Raw genomic sequence first — 26,743 nt, forward strand, 5'->3', positions numbered from 1 at the left:
ATTCAATTAACAAATGAAAGGGCTAGATGGCTTTAAAATAAACTATACATGAAGTTCAGCAAGAAGAATAGAAATGAGAAAAGTGAAAATAAATTTGAAAAGATGTTTAATTTTGTTCATAATTTAATTATTTGAATGTAAGTGACAGTAATCCACTTCTCGGCTCTCAGATTGGCCGTTAGCTTGCTGTGTGACCACCCCTCTGTCTTTGTTAGCCACACACACACATTCACCTCACCGTGTAGGAGCAGAGATGATCCCATCCTAATCTAACCGGGCTACATCAGAAGGGCTCCGAGACTCAGTCACACACACACACACACACACACACACACACACACACACACTTCATCAGCTCCTTTTCTAGTTCCTGTCTCAGATGTGATCATAGAAACCACATGAGCTGGAAATGCACCAGGTGGCTCCAGATGATAGTGCTTCTGTAAGAAAAGTTACCCATGAGGGAAAATGTCCTCTTAACAGGCCATCGTTGTTTGCCCATGACCGCTGAAATCGCTGAGCTGTGCTTTGGCCATGGCCATGCACATCGCCAACTTTTGGAGTAAGTAAGCAGAACACACAAATGGAAACCACCTGGCTCCTTCAACTCCACGGAACAGCTGAATCAGCCATCCCCTCGGCTGATTCAACTTTTGACTCTTAATTTGCAAGACCAACTTTTCAGTCAGGCAGTCAAGAACATCATATTTAATATAATAGATTGTGTTGAAGAGAATGTGCCAAACCAGAAATCCATGGCAGTTGGTAAAAATTATGACTGAAGATGTCCGCTTTGAGAGGTAATTGGCAATATCAAAGATGTATGAAACATGTTTCTAAATAACAGAACAATTCTACTTTGAGGAGTTTGTTAAAATATATGCATAAGGTGTTCACTGCAGTTGTGGATAAAACAGCAAAAAGCCAAGCAGAGCATGGTGGCACATGCTTGTAAGCTCAGTAGTCTGGGAGCCTGAAGCAGAAGGATCAGAAGTTCAAGCCCAGCCTTGGTAACTTAGTGAGTTTCTATCTCAAAAAATCAATATAATAAAGAATCGGTGGTTGTAGCTCAGGGTGGAGGAGCTGGGTTCAATACCTAGTACAGAAAACACACACACACACTGAAAAACAAAGAAAAAGAAGATGAACCACAACTTACTATATCATTAATAAGTTATAAATAAATTACTTGCTAGTGACCTAGCAAGTTATTTTGTGTAAGGAATACTATGCAGCCCTTATAAAATCTGATGGAGAGACAAAATAATCTGCATTTTTATATTTTTCTAAAAATGTTATATAGAGTAAATACAAAGTGTATAGCATACTATACTTGAATCATGCATACTATACTTGAATTGAGATCTTCTGGAAAGCCAGAAAAATAACAGTTATCTACAGCTGTCTCTAGTGAGGGAAATGCACTGTCTAAGAAACTAAAGATGAGACTTCTTTTTACTGTTTGCCCTTTCATGCCTTGAAAATGTATACCTCTTGTATTCATGATCTGTTAAAATGAGTGAACTAATTATTATTAAATTAATAGATAAAAGATCCTTGGAGAATATACCTTGTCTTGGGAAAATGCTTTGACAATAAAGTAGGTCTTGCAAAGTGGAATGAGACCAGCCCCCAGGTCAGGGTTTCCAAGTGAAGGCTTGAGGACCCAGGTAGCCAGAGGCGTGGAATTAGGCTGCCCAGCCCGCAGCCTCTTCCGGCCGTGTGTGGAGGATGGGGATGTTATGTTGGCACTGGGGATGCAATTACAGGACAAACAATCTGTTGTGCAATGAAGCACAGGCTTGTTAGCCTGGCGTGTTCGGTACTCAGCAGCTACAGTGCACAGAGTGGTAGAGAACTCACCTTTGTGTCTCACACTCGCCTGCTGTGTCCAGGCAGCTTGGACAGGGGCCGCTACCAGATGCCGATCCTCGCATAGTCTGTGGAGTTGCCAGAACTGAGTTCCCATTCTAACAATGCTACTTAATTCAGTGGATCCTTAGCTCTTCAATTTTTCCTAACAAGAAGTATCTTTAGCATTTTTTCTAATGATAAAAATTGTGCGTGTTTGATCGATATAAACCTGAGCAAAACTGAAATGATTAAAATGAAAAAGAAAAAGTCCTTCATGTGTCCCTTAGTATTTCTGCTCTATTTCTTGCCTAGCCTGATAATCACTGTTCATAACTAGACCCTATTTCCGTCCAAATATTACTGAAGTTATAGACATACCTAAGTGTTTAATATAGTTGGGATCTTCCTATACATTGTATTCTCTCCCTCTTTACAGTATAGAAAAAGAATCAGTAAACCTTTTCTGAAAAGGTAAGTAGTAAATATTTTAGGCTTTACAGGCCATGCAGCCTCTTTCACAACTCAGCTCCACTGCAGTGTAACAAACAATTCGTAAGTGAATGGATAGAGCTGGGTTTCAGCTACACTTTATAGAAAAACAAGCTGCAGCTTGCACTGGCCTTTCAGACAGTTTATCAATCCTGGTGTGCTTAAATCTGTGTCTTTTTTAAAGGGTTACCTAGTCCTTGTGGAACGGATTAACAAATTTATTTCACTAGTGCCCCATTGACAAGTAATGAAAGTGGTTTCCATTTAACCATCTCTTCACCAAGCACTGTTTGTGAATGACCTCTTACTTATCCAGAAGCGTAGTGACCGCTGCCTGTAATCCACAGAAATGCAATGTCTTGCAGGCCATGTGGGCTTGTCCATTGTGTCCTTGCGCTTTCCTTGTTGATCTAACCAGCCATCCTGGTCTAGTTTGTACTTGTATTGCAGTGTGCAATAGAGTTAAATAGTGCATTAACCAGAAAAAGTACAGAGGAGGAATTGGTCATCATTGAAAGGAAAACCTTTGAATCTCTGATTTTTGGTGTATCTTTTCACAGTGGGAAACATTGGTGAGCAGAATATCATGCCTCTTCTCTCAAAAGTCAGGTTCTACTAATATTTAAAATTGTGCTAAGTCCGTATTTACATTTTGATGTCATTCCCATTGCTTACTGTCTGTTCTATTCCCCTACACACACACACACACACACACACACACACACACACACACACACACACTTCTCCCAGGCAGGATCTATCTTGCTTGACATTGTAGAGCAGTTAGCATTGATTTGGGTGAATGATCTACTTTGATTTTTGCTACAGAGAGACTTTAGTACAAATTCCCATATATTGTTTTCTCAACAAATAGAAAAATATGTTCCACATTCATTGTGCTGGGTTTACTGGGTCTCCTGTTTTGTAACTCACCATCTCATCTTTTTTATTTGCCTTCTCTGTCACTGTCGATCTTTTCCTAATACTTCATCCTTTATGCAGACTCCTTCCTTGGAGCTGAATTTGGCAGTGGAGTTTGCCTAACTAATGGGGACCATATGCCCTGCAATTACATTCTCAGACAACATTCAGATTTGTTAGCAAATATTGGAGAAAGCAGGATGAGAAACTGGAGCTCAAAGGACTGCCAGGAATTGGCACTTTCTGACAGGTAAACCTATCTTTCCTGACCCCTGGGAATGAATTCTGGTTTGGGCTATTATTGTCTTACTTAGAGGGAGGATTTGTTTGTGAAAGTATCAATCAATTGGTGGATTGTTCTGCAGATAGCTCTGTGGCTGTCTTGTGTCTTCCCAATGGCGTGCTCTACCTGCTCCTACAGATCAATTTTTAATACGTGACTGTTACCTGCTTGCCTGTTGGTCCCAGCCCTCCCCAGACTGGAGACTTGGAACCGTGACATTACTCACTATTGCATCCCCAGCTCCCAGTAGAGGAATGGGAACATTAATAACTGACTAATGAAGGAATGAATGGGGGCAATCTCTAGCACACTGAATACTAATCGATTTTAACCCACACATGTATAATATGGCATACACATGTAGATTAGCACCAGTGGCATTTTCCCCACTCTCTGTCTCCTCTTCTTCAGAAGAGGGAAATGAACTGTAGACCAAGGCATCCAGTATCCCAAAGAATTCAAACTCATAAGATTTTGAAGTTCTAAAGCACAGCCTCAAATTGCATTTTTAAGAGTTGTCTATCCTGGATAGGAAGTTTCACCCATGGTTCTTTTCAGGAGCAGTTGAGAGGGGGAGCCTGATGTTTCAAGCCTTGAGCAGGCCAATGCCTTTAGCAGGTTTTAGTGAGAAAAGGCACAAGAAACACTGCTTCTCTATGTGGCTGAAGGGAGGTCCTTCTTGCTTCTCAAGAGCTCATCAAATATGGCTCGCTCGCTGGAGACTTCGACAGCATGTGACCCTCTGGGCTCTAGGGCACCACAGTAATGCCCGCAGCTCTCTTCTCTGCCCCACTGCTTCCTACTGCAGTCTAGGGCACTGACTGACTCCTTTAAAATGTGGGAGGCTATTTGCACTTGAAATTGGAAAAGCAAGTTCATGGCTGGATTCCATTCAGTCCAAAAGTTTGCACTCACCAGAAAGAAAGAGAGGAGACACAGAGACAGAGAGACAGAGACAGAAAAAGACAGAAAGACAGAGAGAGAGAGAGAGAGAGAGAGACAGAGAGAGAGAGAGAGAGAGAGAGAGAGAGAGAGAGAGAACGCCAAAGGAACTTAGAGGCAGAGTTTACCACCACCATATCCCACACCCTCATGGCCATGTGACTTCTACAAAGACACAAGAAACACTCCTTGTTTTAGAACACAAATACATAAATTTTTAATCTGCGAAAAATACAAAATGAAACCATGTACAAGTTATGTACAAACCCTTTTTACAAGACAACAGAGTTATCACTGGTTGTTACAGATGACGGAGTTGGGTAGATCATTTCAGAGCACCAGCGTTTATTCTCTTCTGCAGTTCCCGTTCAGTCACAGTTTACTCATCAAAGCCACAGTCACAATGCCAACAATCAAAAGAATGGAAAGACAAATGAATAAGCCACGCACGCTCTTTTTCCTTTATGAACATGTAGGCTGACCTCTGAATAGTTTTTCCCTTTCTTTGTCCCCTGAAGGAACCCCAAGTACAGGTTCCAGTGGTAAGGGGGGGGGGGGGGTTTCTTTTCAGCATCTGGGTGGTGGGATGCGGGCCAAAAGTTTTAGGCAGGATGTGATTATGTCACCTGGGAATGAAACGTTTGTAATTAGGGTTTCCAGGCAGATCTTGGTTTATGTTTGACATGTTGCAGTTCTGGTCAAGTGTGTATTTGGCGGAAGGAAGGGAAAGGGAGGGAGGTGCTCCGGGGTGCGCAGGGTTCTGGTGTAGTGTGGACGTGAAGCTTGGTCTGCCTTGTTGGCAGCTCGCTTCCACGCCGTATCCCTTCTCACGTGGACCCTGTCTCCCATATGAGGGAGGCCCGGGGTCACACGCCTGATGTGTGCACAGTCTGATCTCAGACTCCCCTCAGTGGGCTCAGCAGTGCTGCCTGTGGTGGCCTTAAAGATCTTGAGTGTCACTTTTGTCCCTCTTCTGCTGAATTGCAAGATAAAGAAAGAGCAGGAACACAGTCGCCCTCATGGGAATAAGCAGGCCGGAGGAAATCTCTTTAAATTTAAAAGTCTACCTAGAAATAAGATCATGTTTCTCACCTGGCTAAAATCTCTCTCTGCCTACTGCTGCTCCAGAAAAGCCAACAAAGCAGGGTGACTGTGGCGTTTAAAACACCGGACACTAAAGCTACACGTGTGTGCTGTGGGGGTGAGAAATGAGGAACAATGCCGCGGCATAAACAGGAGATGAAAAGGAGGAATCCTCAGGATTCCTCTGGGAGCTTCAGAAAGAGTGCCAGCCACCTGCATAGCCTGTGCAACCTCCATTTTCATGGCATCCAAGGGAACCCCACCCACTCCCCCAGGCAGGCCTTGTGGTAAGATCTGGGGAGAAAGACAAACAGGCAACCTGTCCTTCAAGGGAGTCCTTTTCCTTGTAAGTTACCATCTTCTAACAGCTTTTATACCCAAACCTCATCTAACGTCATACCCATTCTTAGAATTCTCTCCTCTTGTTTTCCATTTACTTAGAATAAAAGTATACCCAATTTCCAGTCACAAGCATGCCTTCTTCTTTCGTTCTGGTTAGCAGCTCCTAAAAAGATCAGCCAACAGGTCTCCTCAACCTGCATTTTCTGCTTTGGAGAACTCAGCCCCGCACCACACTTTCCAAAGCCCTGTGCATGTGAATCTGGGAGTCTGGGTCCCACACTGCAGGCCCTCCTCTTCCCTTCTGAAGCTCTCAGCTTTCTGCGTCCTGGATGAATGCAGCACCTTTCTCAGCAGACTGCACTGGCCCACTCCCCTTCCTGTCTCCTCTTCTTTCCTGTTCGTCCCCATGGTCCTGACCTGGAAGTCCTGGTTGAGCGTTTTCTCCGCAGAAAAGTTTCCAGTCCTACAGCTTCTGCACTAACACACAGCCTTACAAGCCCAGCCAAACTTGTGCAACCCTTAGTGATCCTAGTTGCTGTTGTACTCAGAAATTCATTATGAATAGCTGTCTTGTGCCACATGATCTTTGTCATGGGCATATGCCCTGTCACCTATGAGGCAGGTGGACTGCCTTCCTCTAAAATAGTACCCAGCCTTGAGTGTACAGTGGCTACTCCATAACTGTCCACTGGCTGGCCCTGATTAATACCATTTCCTGTGCCACACTCCAGATACCGCTGTCTTCAGAGCAGGCATGCTAACCCTCTAATTACCTGCTCCTAAACTCCTTCTTCTCCTAAAGAGCCCATCTTGCCGAGCCACTTCAAACCACAGCTTTTCTCCTTTGTTTTAGTTGCTGCCATGTTGAAAGATGATACTGTGTCATGGGTGCTTACTGTTTCTCTAATAGTTCTGCATGTTTCTCTTTTTAGTTAGATGTTAAGTTCACTGACAACAGGAAGTATATTGTTAACCTGCTCCATCCCCCTTAAAAAATATTTATTGACTGCCAACTGATTACTAAGCAGTGGCTACCGGATTATCTGAGCGGATGTTTTACAATGGAAATTCATGTTTGGTAGTTCTGAGCTACCGATTATGCTCTACAGTTTGTTGATGACCTACATGATGTTCTTATTATGTAATACCCAGAAAATAGTAGGATTGGGAGGCTTTAAAAATCTGGACTCTTTATTATCCCTTCCCTTTAGTCTCCTTGGTTGCTTTGTGGGTGACACTGTAGTAACTGAGTAGTGCGTAGATATCCTGGGTCTCGATTCCCCAAGATGCACAGGAAGCAGCTGCTGCACTGGGCGGAGCTGCTAGCATGGGGTTTGTAACCTGCAGGACTCTGCGCTGCTGAGACAATGTCCAGCTACAGAATCTACACTTGCATGGTGATGGGCAGGAAAAACTGACTTCTCAAAACTTGCAACTAGAAAGTGCACAAGCACTGCTTCCTATCAGTGTTGAAAACTCTCAGTGACTTTCATGAGTTTCTAAATCAACTGTCACAAACTTTCATGAGTTTCTAAATCAACAATCAGATTTTGTCACGTGGGCTCAGGCTGCCTACTGCCTAGCTTCTTCTATGAAATCTTATGCTACTTCTTCTCAGCTTATCTATACAAATTTATCACCATAGACAAAATGATCTAACAATTCCCAGCAATGCTTCAAAGCCCATCTCCCTGGAAAACTCTCCTGGTCCACATTTCTCCAATGCAAAGTCCTTCATTTCCTGCTGCACTGTCTCCAAAGCCCATCAAGCATTAGATTCGTCTGCATTGTTCCCACCTCTGGGCCAATGCAGCCTCTTCTACCCAACACCAAGCATCATTCCATGCGTGCCCCTGGTTCATGATAACTTAAAAGAACAACTTCTTAGTTCTGTCTACCTAGTCCTGGTTCTCTGTCATTAATTTCACTTTCACAAAGCATTTCAGGCCCATTTTCATGCTTTAAAATATAGTAGGAATATTTTAACTCAGATTACCTCCTCCAATTTCAGCACATTAAGAGTGCAGGATCGTAGAGCTTCCAACTGTTGTGGAGTTATTGGGGCTGTGACCTTTAGGGATGACAAATTAGGCTTGGTAATCTCTTCAGAAATAAAATTTAAAGAAATAAAATAATCGCTTCAGAAATCTCTTAAGCAGTAACATTTCTTCTATATAGTCCCTTAGTTTCATGCCAACACTGAAATCATTAACAACTGATACAACATGAACAACAACTCGTCAAGGCCAACTCCACTTAAACAGTCAAGATGATCACAGTAAGTACAAATCAACTGGAAATACGTGCTAACAAGCGCTTTTCCATAACTACATCCAAAATGTCTCATCCCTCCTTCAAACTATCATGGAACTTAAATGTTAAATCATGTCTTTTGGATAAAAGAAAATATGCCCTTTAGGAACATGGAGTAAAGACAGAAGAGGGGTAGAAATGTAATTTCTCAGGAAGACTGAAGTGAACTCTCAGTTCCTTTTGCTCTTTAAAGAGACTCAATCAAGCCCTAAACAGTGAGGGCCTCTCAAGGGCCACGGTGCTCAATGGTTTTACCACCAGTCCAGAAGCAACAAAGAGAAACAGAAGAAAAAGTGGATAGATTCCACCCTGGAACTTAATGTCCACATGGAATGGATTTGTTTAGTCTCCTGGGAGTCAAAATGACTCTAATGCTTGTCAATTTATTTGCCATTCTTTCTTCCTCTCCCTTCTTTCTACCTCTATCCTGTCGTTCCTTCCTTCTTTCAATGAGGTTAGTATATTAATGAAAAACTTAAACAGGGAATGCAGGAAACTACTGAATTCCTAAAGCCCAGAGCTCTGTAGGGAAACACAAAAGCGGGTACTGGCAGGAACTGGAGGGGAAGAGGTCTCAGAATTATCACCACCTACATATCACTGGAGATGAGGGCTCAAGAGAAAATGGTTAGCTAGAGCTGAATGTTGACCCAAGGGAAAGAGAAAGCAGAAATGAGATTGAGAAGATAACCCTAAAAACAGGAAGAAAAATACAAAATACAGTGTAATTGAGGTACATGTGAATTTAGAAATCTGTATCTTGAATCTAAGGAGTTTACAAAATGTAAACACAGGAGTGAACCCAATTCTGGTACAAGTATTCCAGAGCAGAAAATGTATATACGTGGAGACTGAGGCATTTCAAGGGGGATGTAGCTACAAAGAAACCATATCCCAGTCTTGCACAACATTGTCTTCAAAGGACTGGCCAGGCAGAGGCAGTCACTCTGACTTCCCACCCCAGATTGAGATCCTGTCCTCTCTGGTCTAGAAACGACCTTAGTGCTCGCCCAGTGAATCATCGTCATTTTAAGGTAATGGTGATTCTAACAATTTAAAGAACATTTTTAAGACTTACAACTAGTTGTTTGTTGCTGTTAAGTCTTCAAACTAAACCTTCAGCAGAAAGCCTTTTGTTTTCCACATGCAAAAGTCCCCAATTTTACTCACTTCTCTCCTTCCCAATGCGAACCAAACCATTCTAATTACTTGTGTATTTAAAATATCCAATTCTTTTTACAAAGTATGCCATAAGATAGCACAACTCTTAGAAGGAGAATATTCTCCAACATGGAGTAGCCACAATCATTTTTACTAAAGGTGTTTTATATTGGAGTGCGGCAGTATTTTAAACTATAAAATAGCTAAGACAAAACTAGTTTTATCAATGAGAAAGATGATGATGACAACGATGCACTTATACATAGGTACTTTCTGTTTTACAAACAGCCTGTTGGTAGATCTGATTCCCAAAGCACCCAAGAATCATTGAAAGAATGGCTTTTCTGAATCCTAGAATGGAATGGGAAATCAGAGTCTTATAACACAGAATATCACCAAAGCAGACCATCACTGATATAAAAATGAATGTAGGTGGAGATTCTTCACAGCAGAGGTGAATGAAGGCTCAGGGCCAAACGGAAACAAATCAGGAAGCTCTGACATTCCCTGGAGCACCCCCGCGCCAAGTCCTGCCAATCTTAATTCTGTTTCTATTTCTCTTCCAACTTGCCATGTACTAGTTTTTGTCGAAAGGGCCACCATCTAGTCATTTGTGTACCTTCTTTTAAAAATGCCTGATTCTCTTTTCTGACCCAGAATAATTCATGACCACAATGGCAAAACAGCATAAGCTGATTGCTCTGCCTTAGAAGAAAATGGATTTCTATCAGCTTGGATCTTGGAGGATACTCGATGAACCAGGGAGCCCTTTCCTGCAGATATTATCTTACTCATTTTTGTTTGTTTGTTTGTTTGTTTAACTTTAGGTTAAAATATTTAGTTATATTCAGACTTGAAATGCAGAATGTGTCTACTTCTGCTTCCACACTGCCTTGGCATGGAGGGATAAGGGGAAGGAAGAAAAAGATCAATATGCCACCCTGTATTCCTTTAATGGAATATCTTTCACCACTGTGTAGGGAATATCAAAGGTATAGACAGGTCCAGAGTGGTTAGCAGGAACAAGAGTGGGAAAGAGCCCACCACCGTTCATGAAGGAAAGGAGAGCGTGGGTCAATGCAAATGTACTAGGGTAACCCCAATGCAAAATCATTATGTAAGAGAAGGCCTAGCACTCAAGAAAGCTGCCAGTATCCTAGCAGGAGATTTTTTTTCCCCATCCAGCATGTTTGACTTCTGTTGGAAACCAAGAAATATGTATTCGAATATAGACTGTCAATGTCATTTTAGTCTGTGAAGTAGACTAGTGATTGATTATAAGTAGTTTTTTTTTTTTTTAACAATCCAATTGGACATACATTATAATCACGATACTTTTATAGAACTAATTCTACAAAATGTGACACAGAGTAATCACAGTCCAACACGTCACTGCAGGACAATGCCTACGAGGTGGAAGCATGACTACACTGGCTCTGCGGGGAGTGGACAAAGGTAGAAAGTCGTTTTGCCTACATCAGAATTGGAGTGCTTAGTGGACGTATGTTTCCATGGTGATCTCACTGCTCAGCTCTGATCTGATTTGCACTATCATAACTAGTACCACAGGGTCATGGCCTAGAGTGAATGGAGTAGATATCACGGGACTTTGGGGGATATTTGGGTTAGTTTGGTTAAGTAGCCACAGTTTACATTTTTAAGAAATTAAAATTCACTATGACATCCATGCTTCTCCAGAGACCCTGGTGATCGTATTTAAAAATGGGTCATTTTGACATTGAAAGACTTGCTAATCATTGGCACGGAACATTGTTGGGGTGGCTGTACACACAACATGCAGGCAAGAGCAGGGCTACAATGTGCCCGTGGAGTCCAATGGCTGGCAGATTCTTTTGACCACCGTTTAAAGTGACACGTACATTTTGTTTCATTGCTGGTAATTTTCAAAGGCCTTTTGCTAACAGTCTATATTGAGTGCATTTGTTGCTTTCCTTTTTTGTTATTATTGTTGTTTTAAATTGCTATAGCAAGTTTGTGTGTTTTGCCCCCGCAATTATTAAATCAAGGAAAGTGAGCAAATTAAAATCCATTCCACAGTCACTTCCTTGATCATGGAAAATTTCTGGATTTTAAATAAAAATTTAGTGCGATAAATGAGTGCATCTCAGATCCCATGGGTAAGGGCAATTATTCATTCATATTTATAAACTTTCAGGCTAAAAGCTCTGAGATGGGGGGAGGGGAGTTCACAAGATCCTCCCAAAGCTGAAACTAAGTGTTTGAGTGATTTGCTGTGGAATGAGAAGCCTAATAGCATGGAGGGGTGCCCACCATTAGAACAACAAACATGTCGTGTATGCCCATGTCCTCGACTCCCACATTCCAAGGATGCCCACAACCCTTCTGGTACTGCTACTTGGCTCCCTCAACCTGACCTACTTGACCATCAGAAGCAAAGTGCAAAAAGGTCTTTCCTTTCAACATGTGAAAAAGAGGTGAGAAAAACAATGAAACTAAAACTACAAAAATTTAACTCCAACTGTGAAAATAAGTAAGTCTCCATTTATTAAGAGCTGGTGTCAATGAAGATCAAAACACACACCCTTGCAAGAGAGGAGCAGGGGTTTGCCTGTCCTCTTTTGTTTTTGTTTTTGGATCTGCTAAAATACATGTACACATTGTGAACCACTTTAAAATCATTTGTATAATCCATTTCCCTTAATCACAATTAATTGTGGTGGTGACCATCATTCTCCTCAAAGGAAAAGAAAGAAGAGAAATGTTTATTAAGGAGTCTGGCCACTTATTCATTTTGATTTTGCATTGTTTAGATATAGGGAAGATATTTGACAATGAAAAAAAAAGAAAAAATATATTTTCTTTTCTAATAAACAAAATAATTTAAAATGCTAGAGGCTATACATGACCATTTTAGTATGTTCATTTATAAATGAAATCATTTTCTTTTCCAAAATACATGGAAGCAATATTCAAGGCAGACAAAGAGAAAGATCTGTCTACATTATTTTCTTGCAATTCTTGCTTATCCTAATGTTTCCACCAGTGATTCAGCATGTAAGAGGCAGAAAAGTCACGTCACCATTTATGAAGTTTGTCAGGCTTTAAAAAAATAGTTCTGGTCTCCTGGGAGTCAACATTCATCTTCAACTTCTCTGATTGGAGGAATCAAGCTGCTTGTGGATTTATATTGGTTGATCTGGTTAGCCATGTGGGTACTCATGGGCTTGATTTGAATGTTTCTGGGATAGGCATTATCCGGTTCATCTGTAAACCATTTCTTTTCTGCTAAAGGGCAAAATGGATAGAGAACAAGAAGGAGAAATGAGAAGTTTAATTAGTCCTAGGGTAAAGATTTTGGAAAGTTCATTGAAAAATGCAAAAAGGTAATTGATAGAAGCCGACAGTGAGTAATTGCTAAAGAAAACAGTGCAGTGTAGAGAGGACCCCCGGACCTGAAACATACCTCCGTTTCCTGCAGCAAGTGATGAACAAAATGTGCCATTTGGACTTGCAAGCACCATGAGTGGACCTCAGAGACTAAGGAAGGATTGGAAGATGAACTTTGGCAAAATTCTCTGGAGTTACTTTACTGGCCTGAAAAGCTTTGGTGTGGAGGAGATGCTACGTGTATCAGAGATTGGGTACAGACATGGTGCTTAAGGAAAAATTTGTGCAGCTATTGGCGGGAATGAAGGGACAACATCCCTGCCACAGACCAAGTAGCCTAGAATCTCCTGCAGGCTCACCTCTTCCCAGCCTTTACTCGGGTTTGCTTATAACAAGCAGATTTTGAAAGCACTTGCCAACTCTACCATTTCTGCTTCTTTTGCAGCCAGCCAGCTTTGGGGATCTTCAGGAAAACTCACAGGGTTTGCTGGCCAGTGAGTGAAAGTTAGGATAATGGCCAATGTGTTAATGAAGATGTTGAGATGGCTTTAATTTCAAGAAAGCTAACTCCGTTGATACAGAGCTGTGAAAATGGTTCCAAGTAGCAATGTCTTAACTGACTATTGTAACCCAAGCTGTCAACACAGGCGCTCAGTGAAGACTTGGCATTTCATTTCTACCCTAAATATAGAAAGGGCTCAAAGAGATGCTGAGTCAGGGCCTTCTGTGGCTAAAAGGAGAGTGAAAACGCTCTCACATCTCAGAGCCATGCAGTATTATTTTATAAGACTCAATCCTCATCCCCACCTTTTACTAGGATGGAAATTTTCTGGGGAATTGGTCATGTGTAGGGATAAAAAGTGAGCAGGCAAATAGGACATTCTAACTTGGGAATCATCCACTTCATTTTAGTGGTTTAGAGGAAGAAATGAACAAGGGAGAAAGGCTTTAAAGCTTACTCACTGCTCTAGAGACAATAGCTTCTTAGTTTTCTCTGCCCTCTGCTAGAAGAGCTGCCCTAAGTACCTTGTAGATGGTTCTGGAATCTTACAGTAGTAAAAACTGCTCACCTGGTTTGGTGAGTTCATGTGTGTGTGTGTGTGCATGTGTGCGTGTGCATGCATGTGTGTGTATATGTACAAAATGGTCTGTAAATTAAGCATCAGTGATAGTCTGGTCAACATTTTCTTCTTTCTCCTTGCTCCATATTTTCCATGCCCTGAGCCCTCGGTACCACTGTGGCCCATCTCTGAGACAAGGGTGTGCTTTGGTAAAGGTCCACTACCCTTTGTTCGGTGGCTCAGTTTACCCCTCAGGACACTTGCTATCTCTTGCATTGTTCTCCCCTCCACACTCCCCTCCCGTTCTGGCTCTCTCACCTATTATAATTAAGTTCACTTTGATTTGAACAGATTGGACGATAGGAATTCATAATGCTACATCCTCACAGTGAAGCTAACTGATTAAGTGCTTTAAATTATTCCCCCTGACAAAATGATAAAGTTACAATCTGTTCTGAGATGATCTACAGCTTGCCAGGCTCCTACAGCTTCTTTCTACATTCATTTATCTTTTTGTCAAGCAGAGTTTTTTTTTTTTTTTCCTAAGCTTCAATTCCATAGATCTTTTAAAGTCATCAGCACATCTGAATTATTAATGAGGCTTTAGAGGCAAGACTCCTGATGGGCTGGTTAAAAAAGGTTGTATAGAAATCTGGGACTGTGTACACATCAAAATAATTTCAGCTCCATTTAAAAAACCATTTAGTTCAAGTGTGACATAGATGAACCATTATGCATTTGTGGAAACCAATTTTTTGTGATCTACGATTAAACTAACCTTTCAGAGAAGAGTAAAGTGTGATGGTTATGTTTTAAAAGCATTGCCAGGCCTCTGAAACAATTTCAGACTATGACTTTTTCAAACCGTTTATGTGTAAAGATGATGTTTGGTGTTGAGTCTGGTGTTTGGACTCTGTTTTCCTGAGCTGCCCTTGGCTGGGATCGCAATGTTACGTGGAACAATTTTGCAAAGGAATTTAGTGCTATGTTGGACATGCCGGGTTGCCAGAGAGAACTCTGCTGATGGAATTGTGGAGGTCTTTGGGTGAAAGACCTAAGACAGTTGAAATTTCCTGAAATTTTTACAACTGCTGCAGAGAATAATTGTTCAGAATTTAGTCTTTACAGTTCAATTCAAAGTTGGCATTTTGACCTTTCACCACAGAGAGAATATCAATTTCCTTCTGCTGTCTACAAGAAAGACAGCATTATTTCTCATTTAAGGTTCTCTTTTTCCCTCTAAATTTCTAGCTGGAAAAATAAAAGCAGCGTAGCCCTTGTATTTTGGCTATGCAGCTGCAGCACAAAGGAGGGGTGGTTTGAAAGCACCTCCCAGGCAAGGGGTGAGGTTTATTATACCTAAAAAGCAGTTATTTCATCTGGATGCCTCCTCAGATGGAAACACATGTGTTACTGGAGACTTGGTGGGGTGATCTTACAGGTATTGAAGTGTGTGAATGCTCTGAATATTTTACTAAACTGGCATTCTATGAAGAAATGCTCTCAAAGAGCCTGAGAGGAATACACATTGCAACGGTTGCTGCCACTGGGCTTCAATAAAAAGTATCACAAATATGACAATGACAACTGGTTTATCGAATCCTGCCTTCCGAAAAGGAACTATGCCAGTGGGTGGTTACAAGACTGGCCAGCAGGATGAAGACTCAGAGAAGGAATTGAATTAAATTGTGGAGTGATCAAGAAGAAACACAAATTCCTGAGTTTATCTCCATTTTCTTCCTTGCCCCAAATGCCAAAAAGATTTTTGAGCACTTTCTTGTCATCCTAATGTGAGAAAGGTGATTGACCTGGCTGTGACAAAATAGCCTCATTCATTCACAAGCTTTTGATGGGAGATGTGTGATGCACGCTCCCCTCCCATCGCACACCTATGTGATCGATCTGCTAAGAGTTTCTATCACAAGGCAGTTAGTGGAGTTAGGGAGTGATATCTCCCCAGTCCATAGCAAATGGGCTAGTATAACAAAATGCAATTAGAAAATAACTGGTGGTAAGATAACTACCACCACCATTAAGAGGTGTCACCTCTCCAGACAAGAGAAGCCACAAGCTGTCCACCAAGGACACACCATGAGAAATGGGGATGAGGAAAGCAAAATGGCACCAGGCAGTAGGTGATAGTCAAGTGGACTTGGCTCTCTCTGGTACCAGCCCCTGGGCTCTGAACAAGTTACTAGGTACTTCATCTCAGCATCATTTGTCTTCTGTAGAGCAGGGCTGAGGATACGACTTCCTAATGTTGCCACAATTGATGAAGCTAGAGACCACCGAGCACCAACCAGAGGGCCAGCTACATGGTAATCAAATGTGAGCCGTTACCGTAATTAGCAGTATTCATGTTGTGACTAACTTCCTGGACCTTATCGTCCCTCAGTACATTTGTCAAATGATTCGGACAGCACCCACATGCGGGATGCGGATGAAGGGGCAAGTGAACGGAAGTGCAAAGAAGATCGCCCATGGTGATTGCCAAGGTGCCAGCTGCTTTAAGGTCCACAGTGGTAAAAGTCCTGTTGGTACTGAAGTAGTATGTCAATTTGGGTGTATCTTTTGGATATGATTACAGATGGAAATCCTTCAACAGAGAACATGATGGTAGAAAACTGAGGTATACCAACTGAGGTGCTGGCCTGACGAGTGTGGATTTTGGAGTAGAATGACACAGGAGGATTTGGGGAGTGGTTTTCATTTGGGAGGGAAAGGAGTAACCTGGTACTACATTGGGAAGTTCATGGTTGCAACCCTCCTGGGTTACATCCTCTGTCTCTGACACGTTGACTTTCACTGGATAGGCATCCTGTCCCACCAGAAAGCCATCTGTGCCTCCACTGCTGGTGCTGTCACTGAGCTCACAGAGCTCAGAATGAGGGTCAGGTCTTCCTCCAGCCACATGGCTGCACATCAGCAGGGGTATCCCAGAGGAGAGAGCTACGTTGCGATAAGGGTAAGCTAGTAAGGCACCACAAGCAGAGAAACAGGCTGCGCTGTGAATACTGGGCTTCTTTGCTGGCTCAATGGGTTGTCAGTGTGCTGGGATTTAGCCTTTTCCCATAACAACTCCCCAGAGAAGACTGCAGAAAAGGGGACAGAATGACACAGCAAAGGCATTTGGAATAATTGGCCCACTTCTCACTGTGCCACAAGCTGAGGTTTAGAGAGCAAAGGCATGAAAAGAAAAGATTCCATCTGGATAGAGATAACAACTGAGAATAGTCAGAGCTAACAAGGAGCTCCAGCCTTCTAGGGCAATGCTGGGCAGGTGCATGGCTCACATTTCTGCAGGGCAGACTGGCTCTCTTCCTCTGCCCACCAAACCCTGCTGTCCCCAACCCTACCCATGCAGATCACCTCTCCTCTCCCTGGGCAGAATGAGGCTATTGCATGGAGATGAAAATCCTTTATACCACAGAACACTTTCTGTTTGTGTCACGTCTTTACAGTTGTCTCTTTTAGCTGATTTACAATTGTCTCTTTTAGTCTAATGCTGCCACTCACTATGTAGTCCAAACTGCCTCCTACACAGTTTCCTTAGTGGACCTTGGTCCAGCCAGAATCCTAAAGGCAGATTCTTCCCTCTTCCTCTTGTGTGCCAGAGGATGATCCCTCTCTCCTCCAAGGGCTACAGTGAATGCAATCTCCGCGTGGGAGACAGTCACCCAGTTGGTGACAGGTGTCCACTGCTACTTCTTTATCGTATTGTGACAAAGCAGGGATGGGCTGAAAGAAACTGATGGAGAAATTGATTTTTACCCTGTCTTAACTTTCACAATCCCTGATGTTTCTGCACTCTCCTGTTTCTTCCTCAAGGAGCCTGTTCGTATAGGAACCTGGAAGGTTGATCTAATTGTCTCTATTGGGATGCAGACACCTTTCGGCTCTTCCCATGATGAAGAAGAGCCAGTTAAAAGGTTTTTCTGGTCATTTTGCATCTTGACAATGCTGCTAACAGGCGCTCAGTCTCTCTACGCAGAACAGTAGCTTACAGGGATGTTTCCCATTTTAGGACTAACACTAGTGGGGAAAGACAGACACCCGCAGAGCAGCACTGAAGAGCAACTAGGGTCACACTGTGATGTTTTATAGACAAGGCAAGGGGGTGGGATAAGTCCTGAAAGAGTTAAATGTATGAAAACACGTGGGATCAAAATGCTTTCCAGTACAAACTGAGTGGCACTGTCATAAAGTTCTAGGTCACAACCTTTAATATTCAGAATGGAATCTGAAACGTTTCCCAGTTGTGGAAATGTACATGCACAGGGAGTCTTTTCAAACTGATTTGTGAAGGATCTTAGCAGCAGGCACTGGGATTATTAGTGATTCCATAATCATCAGCTTGTTGGCTCTGACAAGGATGCCCTGGGTCTCTTGGTCCAACAACTGATTAACTGCTTTCAAAGCCTAAGAAAATTTGACTGCATGGCTTCTACAATTGGGCAGATCACTGAATTCCTAACTTGTTCTTTCCCAATGCATCTGTTTTCTTTTCATAGAATTCTTTCCTTTTCTATTATTTATTTTTTTTCACATTTCCCGTGGAGAGAGTAGAGACAAAACTTGAGATACATGTATGCCTCCTTCCTGAGTAGATGTTCTCTAAACTCAGGCAGGAAGAGAAAATTTGGGGTCAAGTTGAACACAATGGAGGAAAGTCTTCATTCTACTAAGGAACAGATAATACAAAACTTCTAGATAAAAAAAAAATTAGAGGCAATCATGATACATTTGCCATTATCAAATATTATTACCCTTCTATGAGCAATTCTCAGTTATCAACCAGTGGGAACTGTGTGTCCCAAGTCCTGGATAAACCCCCAAATTCCACCTCATGTCATACTCTGTCCCCATTGCAATCCCATCACAGTATCATCTCATCAGAGCACTGCCACATTGTATAGAAGATGCATTTTGGCTTTACTTCTATCTGCCCAATCTCTGGTTGGGATTGAACAAATGTCTGAAAGGCAGGTGATAGGAGTAAGTTGAGAAACAGCGTGACTGAGTCATCAGCCCCCAGATAACTGGGCATGCGCTCTCGAGTTGATGCATACAGCTGAACGGTTTTAACTTTGCATCACACCGATCAAACAATGGAAAGCTTTATGCTTCTGCCATTCACAACCCTCCTGGTTTAAATAAAAGGAGGTTAAAATATTAACAGAGAAGCATGTTTGCCAAATGGAATAGCTGTAAATGTTTTCCAGAAAAGTTTATCAACTGGCGACATCACTTGATTTGGTAGGTCTCGTCAAAATAAACACAGAGATGTGGACAGACCGATGGGGGCTGGGCCGGCTGGTGGTGATGGGGGTGAGGGAAGCTGGGTTTCTGATGGGAAAATGCTTTTGGACTTGGAGCAAGGTACCAAGGTGGGCAGGGAGGCCACGTGCAGATTTGAAGGCAAGCCAGATGGAGAGAATCCCCCACAATTACCAGCCCCAAACCCAAGAACACCAAAACAAACTCTAAGGATTCTAGCATAGCAGCAGCACAGCCTCATTGCGCTGAGGAATTGAGAAGGTGAAGAAAGAAAGAGAAAAAAGAAGAAAAAAGGAACAGGGGGTGGGGGAAGCAAAACCAAATAAATAAAACCACAAACAGAACGATAGAAATAAAAATAAATAAACCAATAACAGAATAAAATTTGTAACTCCTTTTTTTTTTTTAATTTCACAAAAGTTTTCACAAGGACAACGTTATAGAAGAAAACCCCCAGCAGTGGCTAGGTCATGCAGAACCATTAATTGTCATACCTTGGCCCATTCTATTCATCCTTGTCGCACTTTAGAGAGAGAAGTAAGCTATGTGAGTTTTACAATGCTTTTAAACTGTCATATTTCCTGTTGAGCACTTTAACTGGCACATTCTTATAGTTATAAATGTTCAGAGGGCATAACCTTATAACCTCCTTTGCAAAGAATGCATGAAGAGCTCTTCATGATCCAAAACTTGGGGACGTATATATAGTTATATATATATACACATATATATATAGTTATATATAAAGAAATAGTTGTACATAATATATAAATCAAAATACATGGGAACCAAAATAATTTGAAAAAAAAGTCTTCCATTTATAGGATTTTTTAATATACATGTATACGATTATTCCCAGACCCCAGTGCTGGTTGGAATACTGCACTGCCCCTGTCTTTGATGTAGGGAGAGAAGGAGGTTCTGACTGAAACTCACCATTTTGTCAGTAAAAGTGCTTGTCAATCACACAGCAAGCAAATTTCCAAAACTATCATGCTGGAAGGGACAGGGGATCCAAAATCTAAATCCCAAACATTCACCATAAAAACACCTTTTTAGAGATGGTATAGTTACGACTTTTTTAAAAAATTCCTCCTTTCCATCCCTATTCTATTCAATGGAATTTTTGTTTTTTAAAGTAAACATCTCAAGTAGGTTGACACCAGACCAGGGCTAGTGACTAGTCAAGAATTTGATTATGGTAGAGTTGGCCAACTTTTAAGAACTACTGCATAGCATAAAGCATGATTTGAATGCGTGAAACATCTGGCAACTATATGTTGAAAAAATGGTATTATTCTCCCGTGATTACCAACTTACAAAACAAAAGAAAGAAAGAAAACAAGAGAAACAAATAATTATACCAAAATGTGTTTGGCTCACTGCTGGACTCTGCTTAACAATCCCCACCCCACCCCATCTAGTAAGGACGAGGAGCAGCTCTCCATTAAGGTCACACAACAGCCTAGCAGAACTGGCTATGGAAAGGAAATGGGGTGGCAGGGGAGGGATTCTTTCCCACCAGCTTTCTGCTTTGGGACAGAGCACAGTGCAGCTGTGCTGACAATTTAAGGTAGTGGCTGGCTTTTGTCTTTGTTGAGTCAAGTGTAGCTTGATCCTCCTGCATCCTGATTTATTTAGTATGCTGGCTCCTACAAAAACATAGCCGATGTAGGGTTTACCTTCCTCTCCCTCTGCCATCATCCCAGCCCTTGCTGCTACCTGGCATTGGGGCCCTGCTAATCAAACAAAGGGGAGTAAAAAGGTCCCCTGAGAAGGCAAGGAAAAATACTTGCTCTTTCCGGAGCATTATTTATTCTGTACATAAGGAAAGTAATTCACCTTTTAAAAGATGTAAAAGTCCCAGGAAGGCAGTTTTTACTGACTTATATCTGATATTTATGATACATATGGCTTTTCATCCCAAATGTCAAAAGTGAAAGAAAAAAAAAAGCTATTCGTATGGCAGCATAAGGAGACAGAATAACAACTTAATATGCAATCAAACTTCTCTTCACTTCGATGAAATGACTGGAATTTGATACATCCACCAGCAGACTACTTGCCTGTCTCTGCATTAAGGGTAAAAATGCTTACATGAATTCCAAAAGGAAGCAAGCTCTGAGACAAAAGGCCTTGGTGGGTAACTAAAAAAATCTCTGACGCTTTCTTACTGCAAGCAGGTGCTTAATAATCATCTACACAAACCATGAAAGCTTTTCAAATGCTCTGCAATACTTCTGCCCAGAGAACGGAAACGATCAATACATTTTCATTGCTTTTTGGTTACTTGTTTCAAATAAATGTGTGCTAAGTTATTGTGTGTGTATTTAAAGAGAGAGAGAAGAAAGAAAGAAAAACAAACAAAAACATCAAAACCCAAAGCACCCTGATAGTCCTGGTAAATCGGAATCAACTTTCTTGTACATTAAATAAACTTGCTTTGCCTAACTGACATTGATCACACGTGCTCCTTTCTAATCTGTGAACTTATTCCTGCAGTGAGCTATTTATGTCTGGAGCATGCCTTTGGGTTATTTTTCCCCTAGAATCATAAATAACTTTTGGTCCGTCTGCTTATTTGCTGTTGTGCTCAAGGGTTTTATGGTGGTGAAATAAAAATGACAATCACATGCACGCTATCATACATGTGCAAATATGTGTAAAACACAAGAAAGGCAGGGAGGACTACAGGGAAAACAAGGAAAGTTACTTTGTTGGAAACACCAACTGGGGAAATGAGTGGCAGGTACAGTTTCACACACGGTGGCGGTGGAGACACATATCAAAGCCGTTCTTCCTGCACGTACTTCTGTTTGTCCCGGGACTCCCTGGACTTGGGTCGGTTCTGCCGGTTTGCTGTGGATGGGATGGAGTGAACGGAGGAGCTCTTCTTGCTGGAGGATTGTGACGAGTGGGAGGAATGGGACAGGCTGGCCCGGGACTGGCCGGCGTTGTGGTCAAACTGCATTAAGCAGAAGATCAGGTCCGTCGGCACAAGCTCAAACTCATAGGGGGGGTTGGTGATGACATACCTAGGCAGGGAAAGCAAAGATGTCACAACCTGAGGGTCCCTGGGTGGAGAATTCAGCTCTTCCTGAGCCAAGAAGGAATTGCCTGGCTGTCAAACCTATCATAGGATCTGGAAGATGCACTGGTTGTCCAACTCCTTCAAAGTTAACAAACCCTCCTCTGTTTAACTACCCTGGAGGGGCCCTCCATGGGCCTGTAGGGGCCAAATTGGAGCCCGTAATGAGAAAACCAAATTGTGCTTCCTATGGTTCCCAAGTACCCATTCAGACATCAAGCGTACTTCCAACCCTAAGTGCCCAACTGCAGGCGATTTCAGGAAAGCATTGCAACTTTCATTGTAGAATTGTTTCCCTTTTCAATGAAGTCAGACTAGTAGGAGCAGCTTTTAAAAGCATCCCAGGTGATTCTAATATGCACAGCTGAGAAACACATACCTCTATACCAATATTTTCTGAGGTAAACTATGCAAGCTTATTGATTTGGGTAATTCTAGGATGTACTCAATTTTTGCCTGTTACGAATTTATTTTAATGTGTATTGGAAAAATATAAGTAGCCCATCTAAACTGTTTCTGTCTAAAGTGATGATATACAATAAAAGTAAACATATAAAAGTGAAATGGTTAAGTCAATTAAAAATATATTAAGTAGAAATACAGGATTCCCAGATACAGTAAGGAAGCATTTTACTTAAACACTAGCTATGTAGAGTATGTCTCTATTACATATCAATGGAGGTGAGCCCAGTAGCTGGAGTTCAGGGGAGATGCTACTAATCGTACTGTCACAATCAGGTGATGGAACTATTTTTACAAAACTCAAGTTCTTCCCACAGTGTCTTCACATGCACGATTAGTAATCAAAGAAAACATTTCTCATGAGTTCCAAACTCAGTGTCAGATTTAAAGCAGATGGAGTAATTTGCATTTTAAGAGTATGTAATAGTCCTTTGCTTTTATGGCAGGGGACAAGAGAGGGTGTGTATACCCCTGGATTTGGGTGGGGTCCCAGAATGGCAAGGAACACTTACCTCTTCGTGCATTGGCTGGGGGTGCTGAGGTGGGCATCTCTTAGCCGGTAAATTCCAAAACAAAGCATATTGTATGTTTTTAAAGCTTTGCAGAATAGATCACCATAACAACCACCATCCTGGGAGACAACAAAAGAACAGAGAGAAACATCATTTTTATTTGCCTGGGAGTAGAGGTTGAAGGGGAAAAGAGTCTTTTTATAAAAGCTTGTTTTGTTATCTCCTGAGTTGAAAGATCTATGCCAGGTGTCTGCACCTGAAAAAGTCAATGTGGTTCATACCTACACTCAATACAGGTGATTTTAGGATCAGAGAACAATAAGATTTCTCTGGTGGTGTTGCTCCATTTGTCAAGAGATCCCTAAAGAGATAAAGCCTTCTCCTCACTGAGATGAGGGTGTAAACTTGATGGTCTCAGATGTAGGTTTGCCAAAAGAGAAGAAACCAGCCCTACACAACAGTGATTATGTTTTGCCTAGCTCAACTGCTGGGACTGTGATCAGATCCTGTTATCAAAACGCCTGGGTGATAATGAAAGTCATCGCAAGGAGAAAAGACCCCACCAGGTCCTACGGTGAAAGACTCCTTCAGGGAAGAACTGTGTGAAAAGCACAATTTGCAGACCTCAGCAATGATAAGCAGGAAGAGGGTGTGTTTTCCCAGAAGCTGGGAGCCTACAGCTGGATAACTGGGATTCACAGTTCTAATCAGTTCACAGCCATTTTCCTGGGGGCTGGGGCCTCAGGAACTGAAGGCCAATGGACTCTCTCAGAAACATAGGCATCAGAGAGCCAGGGAACCCCAGGAGCACATTATTATAGCAAGAGAGCTGCAGAATGACCTCCCTATCACTGGACTTTCCATCATATTGCTGCTCGAATGGGGCCAAATTGTACCACCATTTAAAGCCTTTATCCTATTCAAGTGTATCAATAGTGAAAAGTAAAGAGACTCTGGTTCCCAAAATTTCTTTCACAAAAACCTAGTCTAAGATAGGATGCACCCCACAACCAAACTGATACATGGTGTAAGTAGATGTGAGTGTTTCAGAAAAAGAAAAAAAAACAGCAAAAAAACCTTCACTCCTCTTCCATGATCTGATTTTCTGGTCAATTTTAGGTAGGTCCCTAAGATTCCACTTATGATAAGATTCCACTCATTGAACACATTCCTGGAGTTGGGCAGGGAATAAAGGTCAAGGCTGCATATGTCTAGCAAACAGCCTGATGCTGGCTGTTGCAGAGAACCCCAGAGAGATGCTGGTCACCTCTATCACAGGGTAGGCCCTGGTGAGGTGAGCGGGTATAGCCTAAGGAATTGAACAACCTAAATTTTAAATAAGAGGCATTAAAGGGTCCACCTGAGATGCAGTTCAGCTAGGAATTCTGGCTACACATGATGCCTTGGTGCTTGGACAATCACCAGTGCTTGGGTCATACTCAGACTCAAGCACTCAGACCTGAGCATCCCCACGTGACATTCATGTAGACTCAGGACTGAGCAACCCTGAGCAAACCAGGAACTGGTGGAAACATTTCACAACCTGAGCTGCCCACTGGCATCACCTGCTGCCCTCCATTTTAGGGAAGAATATTTCTGATGAAAATAGCAAAGGACAACAAGGGGCTGAAATCAGCATGGCTTGGTGCAAATTCCCAAGAGCCCCAGTCCTCAGTCTCTCTGGGCCTCAGCTTCCTCAGCATGTGGGGTATTGGAATCTGCATCATTGGGTTGCTGTGAGGATTAAAGTGAATTACCTTGCATAGAGCACAGTGCCTGATATACAGTATAAATATCAACTCTCCTCTAGTTATTTTTAATACAACAGAGGAAGACTCACTGGTCACCATCTGACATCAAGTTCTTTGGATTTAACTTTTCCCAAACACCGGGCTCAGGCATCTGTCGGGCTGTGGACTCACCCCCAAGTCTGCGAAGGGCCCATCCAGCAGAGCTAACTGGGCCACACGGCAACGGTCCCTATTGGCCAGGGTCTGGGGGGTGCTGTAGCCCCCTCGAAGTGCATTCTCCTCAGCAATCAGAGCCTCAAGCTCCGGGGTGGCTCCTCCAGTCACCAAGGTCCGTATCAGGGTGAGGATATTGTCATTAAAGTACGTCTGTGGAGAGAGAGGAGGAAGAATATCCTTAAGCAAACACACTCAAGTCATGATGGCCGACATCCAAATTACAACTTTGCTTGGTATCTCCTGTTTGAAGTTCGGGCCTGTCTCTTCAAATAATTTTATGTGGGAAGCAAAAAGACAGCAGCCTCCAATTATTCTATTCTTCTCTCTCCTGCTTGACTCTGCCATGACTTTAAAAAACCAACCAGAGGGTTTTTATTAAAGGGCTAAGGCCTGAATCAATGGTGTTTACTGTAATTGGGGATGCAGATACTGCCTGACCCCTGCAAGTCTACTGTGGGAATGTGGACATGCGTAATGATACACACCACACCCGGCTGTTTTACAAGCAGTCTGCCTCTGGAGGTCTGTCACCCATGTCCCAAATGGCAAAACTTCTTTCTAGGTAGGAATGAAATGCCAAGAGAATCATTGCTGTCAAATACTCAGCAATTTAGCATATGCTTTGATAACAGTCTAATCTAAAATTTTCCATCAATAAATAAAGGTCAAATAAATAAGGTGAGGTAAGCATCCTGGTGGGTGTACCTAGGGTTTTCCTTTTGGGTTTTTTTTTTTGTTTTGTTTTGTTTTGTTTTGTTTTGTTTTGCTAAAATACCTCCAGTTTGAGGCAAATACTGCTTTTTAAAGAAATTTCTTTCTAAGTATACATTTGTCTCACATCTGAAACATAACAGGTCTGTGGGGGAGAAAACAATGGGGATTTTTAAAAATTAATAGGATGTCAAGTAAAGGAGCTTAAAAAGATATTTGTCATTCAGTCTAATTTGAGCAAAGCCTCCGTTAAAGGTGTTGCATTCCATTTTCCTGTGCAAGGAGAAATCAAACAGGCTAAGTCAAGTCAAACCAAATCTTGCCTGTGGCTTTTGAGACTCTGAGTCTTTTGGGAGTAGCTGAGGAAAGACAGATGCATTTTCACTTCAGCAGCTTCTTAGAGAGCTCACTCCACCAAGCGAGTAGGGAACAAAGTGGGTAAGGAGGCATTTCTGTCCCTGCCTTACCATTACTCGCTCTGTGTCTTGGGAGCAACTGCCTAATCATTCTGGGCTTAGATGTTCTCAACGGTAAAATAAGCACGGTCAATTAAGATCAAGTTTATAAGCAAAGAATTCCAAGAGGACTTCTGAGTTAAGATGATAGTTGCTGGTAGGCTAAATTCACTCCCTTCATTTAAACACTCACCAAAATACCCAAAGTAATAGGAAAGTCCAGTTGCAAAGGAAATTAGGGATGTTATTCATAGCTTGTCAAGGCCTAAGGAAGAGTTATACAAGGAATCCAGCCCTGTCTTGTGGCAAGAAACTAGGAACAAGTACACCTGCAGTAAAAACTTCATCCAGAGAGGTTAAGAGATATGGGAACACACTGTGGGATTAATATTACCTTCACCTCTCAGAGCTGAGGGGCCTTAGAAAGTTATTAAACACCTTTGTGCCTCAGTC

General features: G+C 42.1%; 1 protein-coding gene across 29 annotated transcripts in view; it reads right to left on the reverse strand.

Annotated features, from left to right (window-relative positions):
* Positions 1-4,678: 4,678 nt before the first annotated feature.
* Kcnma1 (potassium calcium-activated channel subfamily M alpha 1) overlaps positions 4,679-26,743 on the reverse strand; it is a 736,611-nt gene continuing 714,546 nt past the window's right edge. For 9 of the 29 annotated variants that reach the window (XM_063238714.1, XM_063238711.1, XM_063238740.1 and 6 more), the window contains 5 exons: positions 25,080-25,274; positions 23,158-23,276; positions 21,906-22,130; positions 19,590-19,618; positions 4,679-12,655 (listed from right to left, as the gene is read on the reverse strand). In XM_063238714.1, coding sequence (XP_063094784.1) covers positions 12,501-12,655; positions 19,590-19,618; positions 21,906-22,130; positions 23,158-23,276; positions 25,080-25,274 — 723 coding nt within the window. In that variant the 3' untranslated portion in view covers positions 4,679-12,500. Of the gene's footprint in view, positions 12,656-19,474; positions 22,131-23,157; positions 23,277-25,079; positions 25,275-26,743 lie in introns of those variants that run through there. The other 20 variants (XM_063238724.1, XM_063238722.1, XM_063238717.1 and 17 more) reach the window with 4 other exon arrangements.

This window comes from Cavia porcellus, unplaced genomic scaffold, assembly GCF_034190915.1.
Source record: "Cavia porcellus strain 051 isolate PalLab524CR breed Dunkin Hartley unplaced genomic scaffold, mCavPor4.1 scaffold_28, whole genome shotgun sequence".
Classification (NCBI taxonomy): domain Eukaryota; kingdom Metazoa; phylum Chordata; class Mammalia; order Rodentia; family Caviidae; genus Cavia; species Cavia porcellus.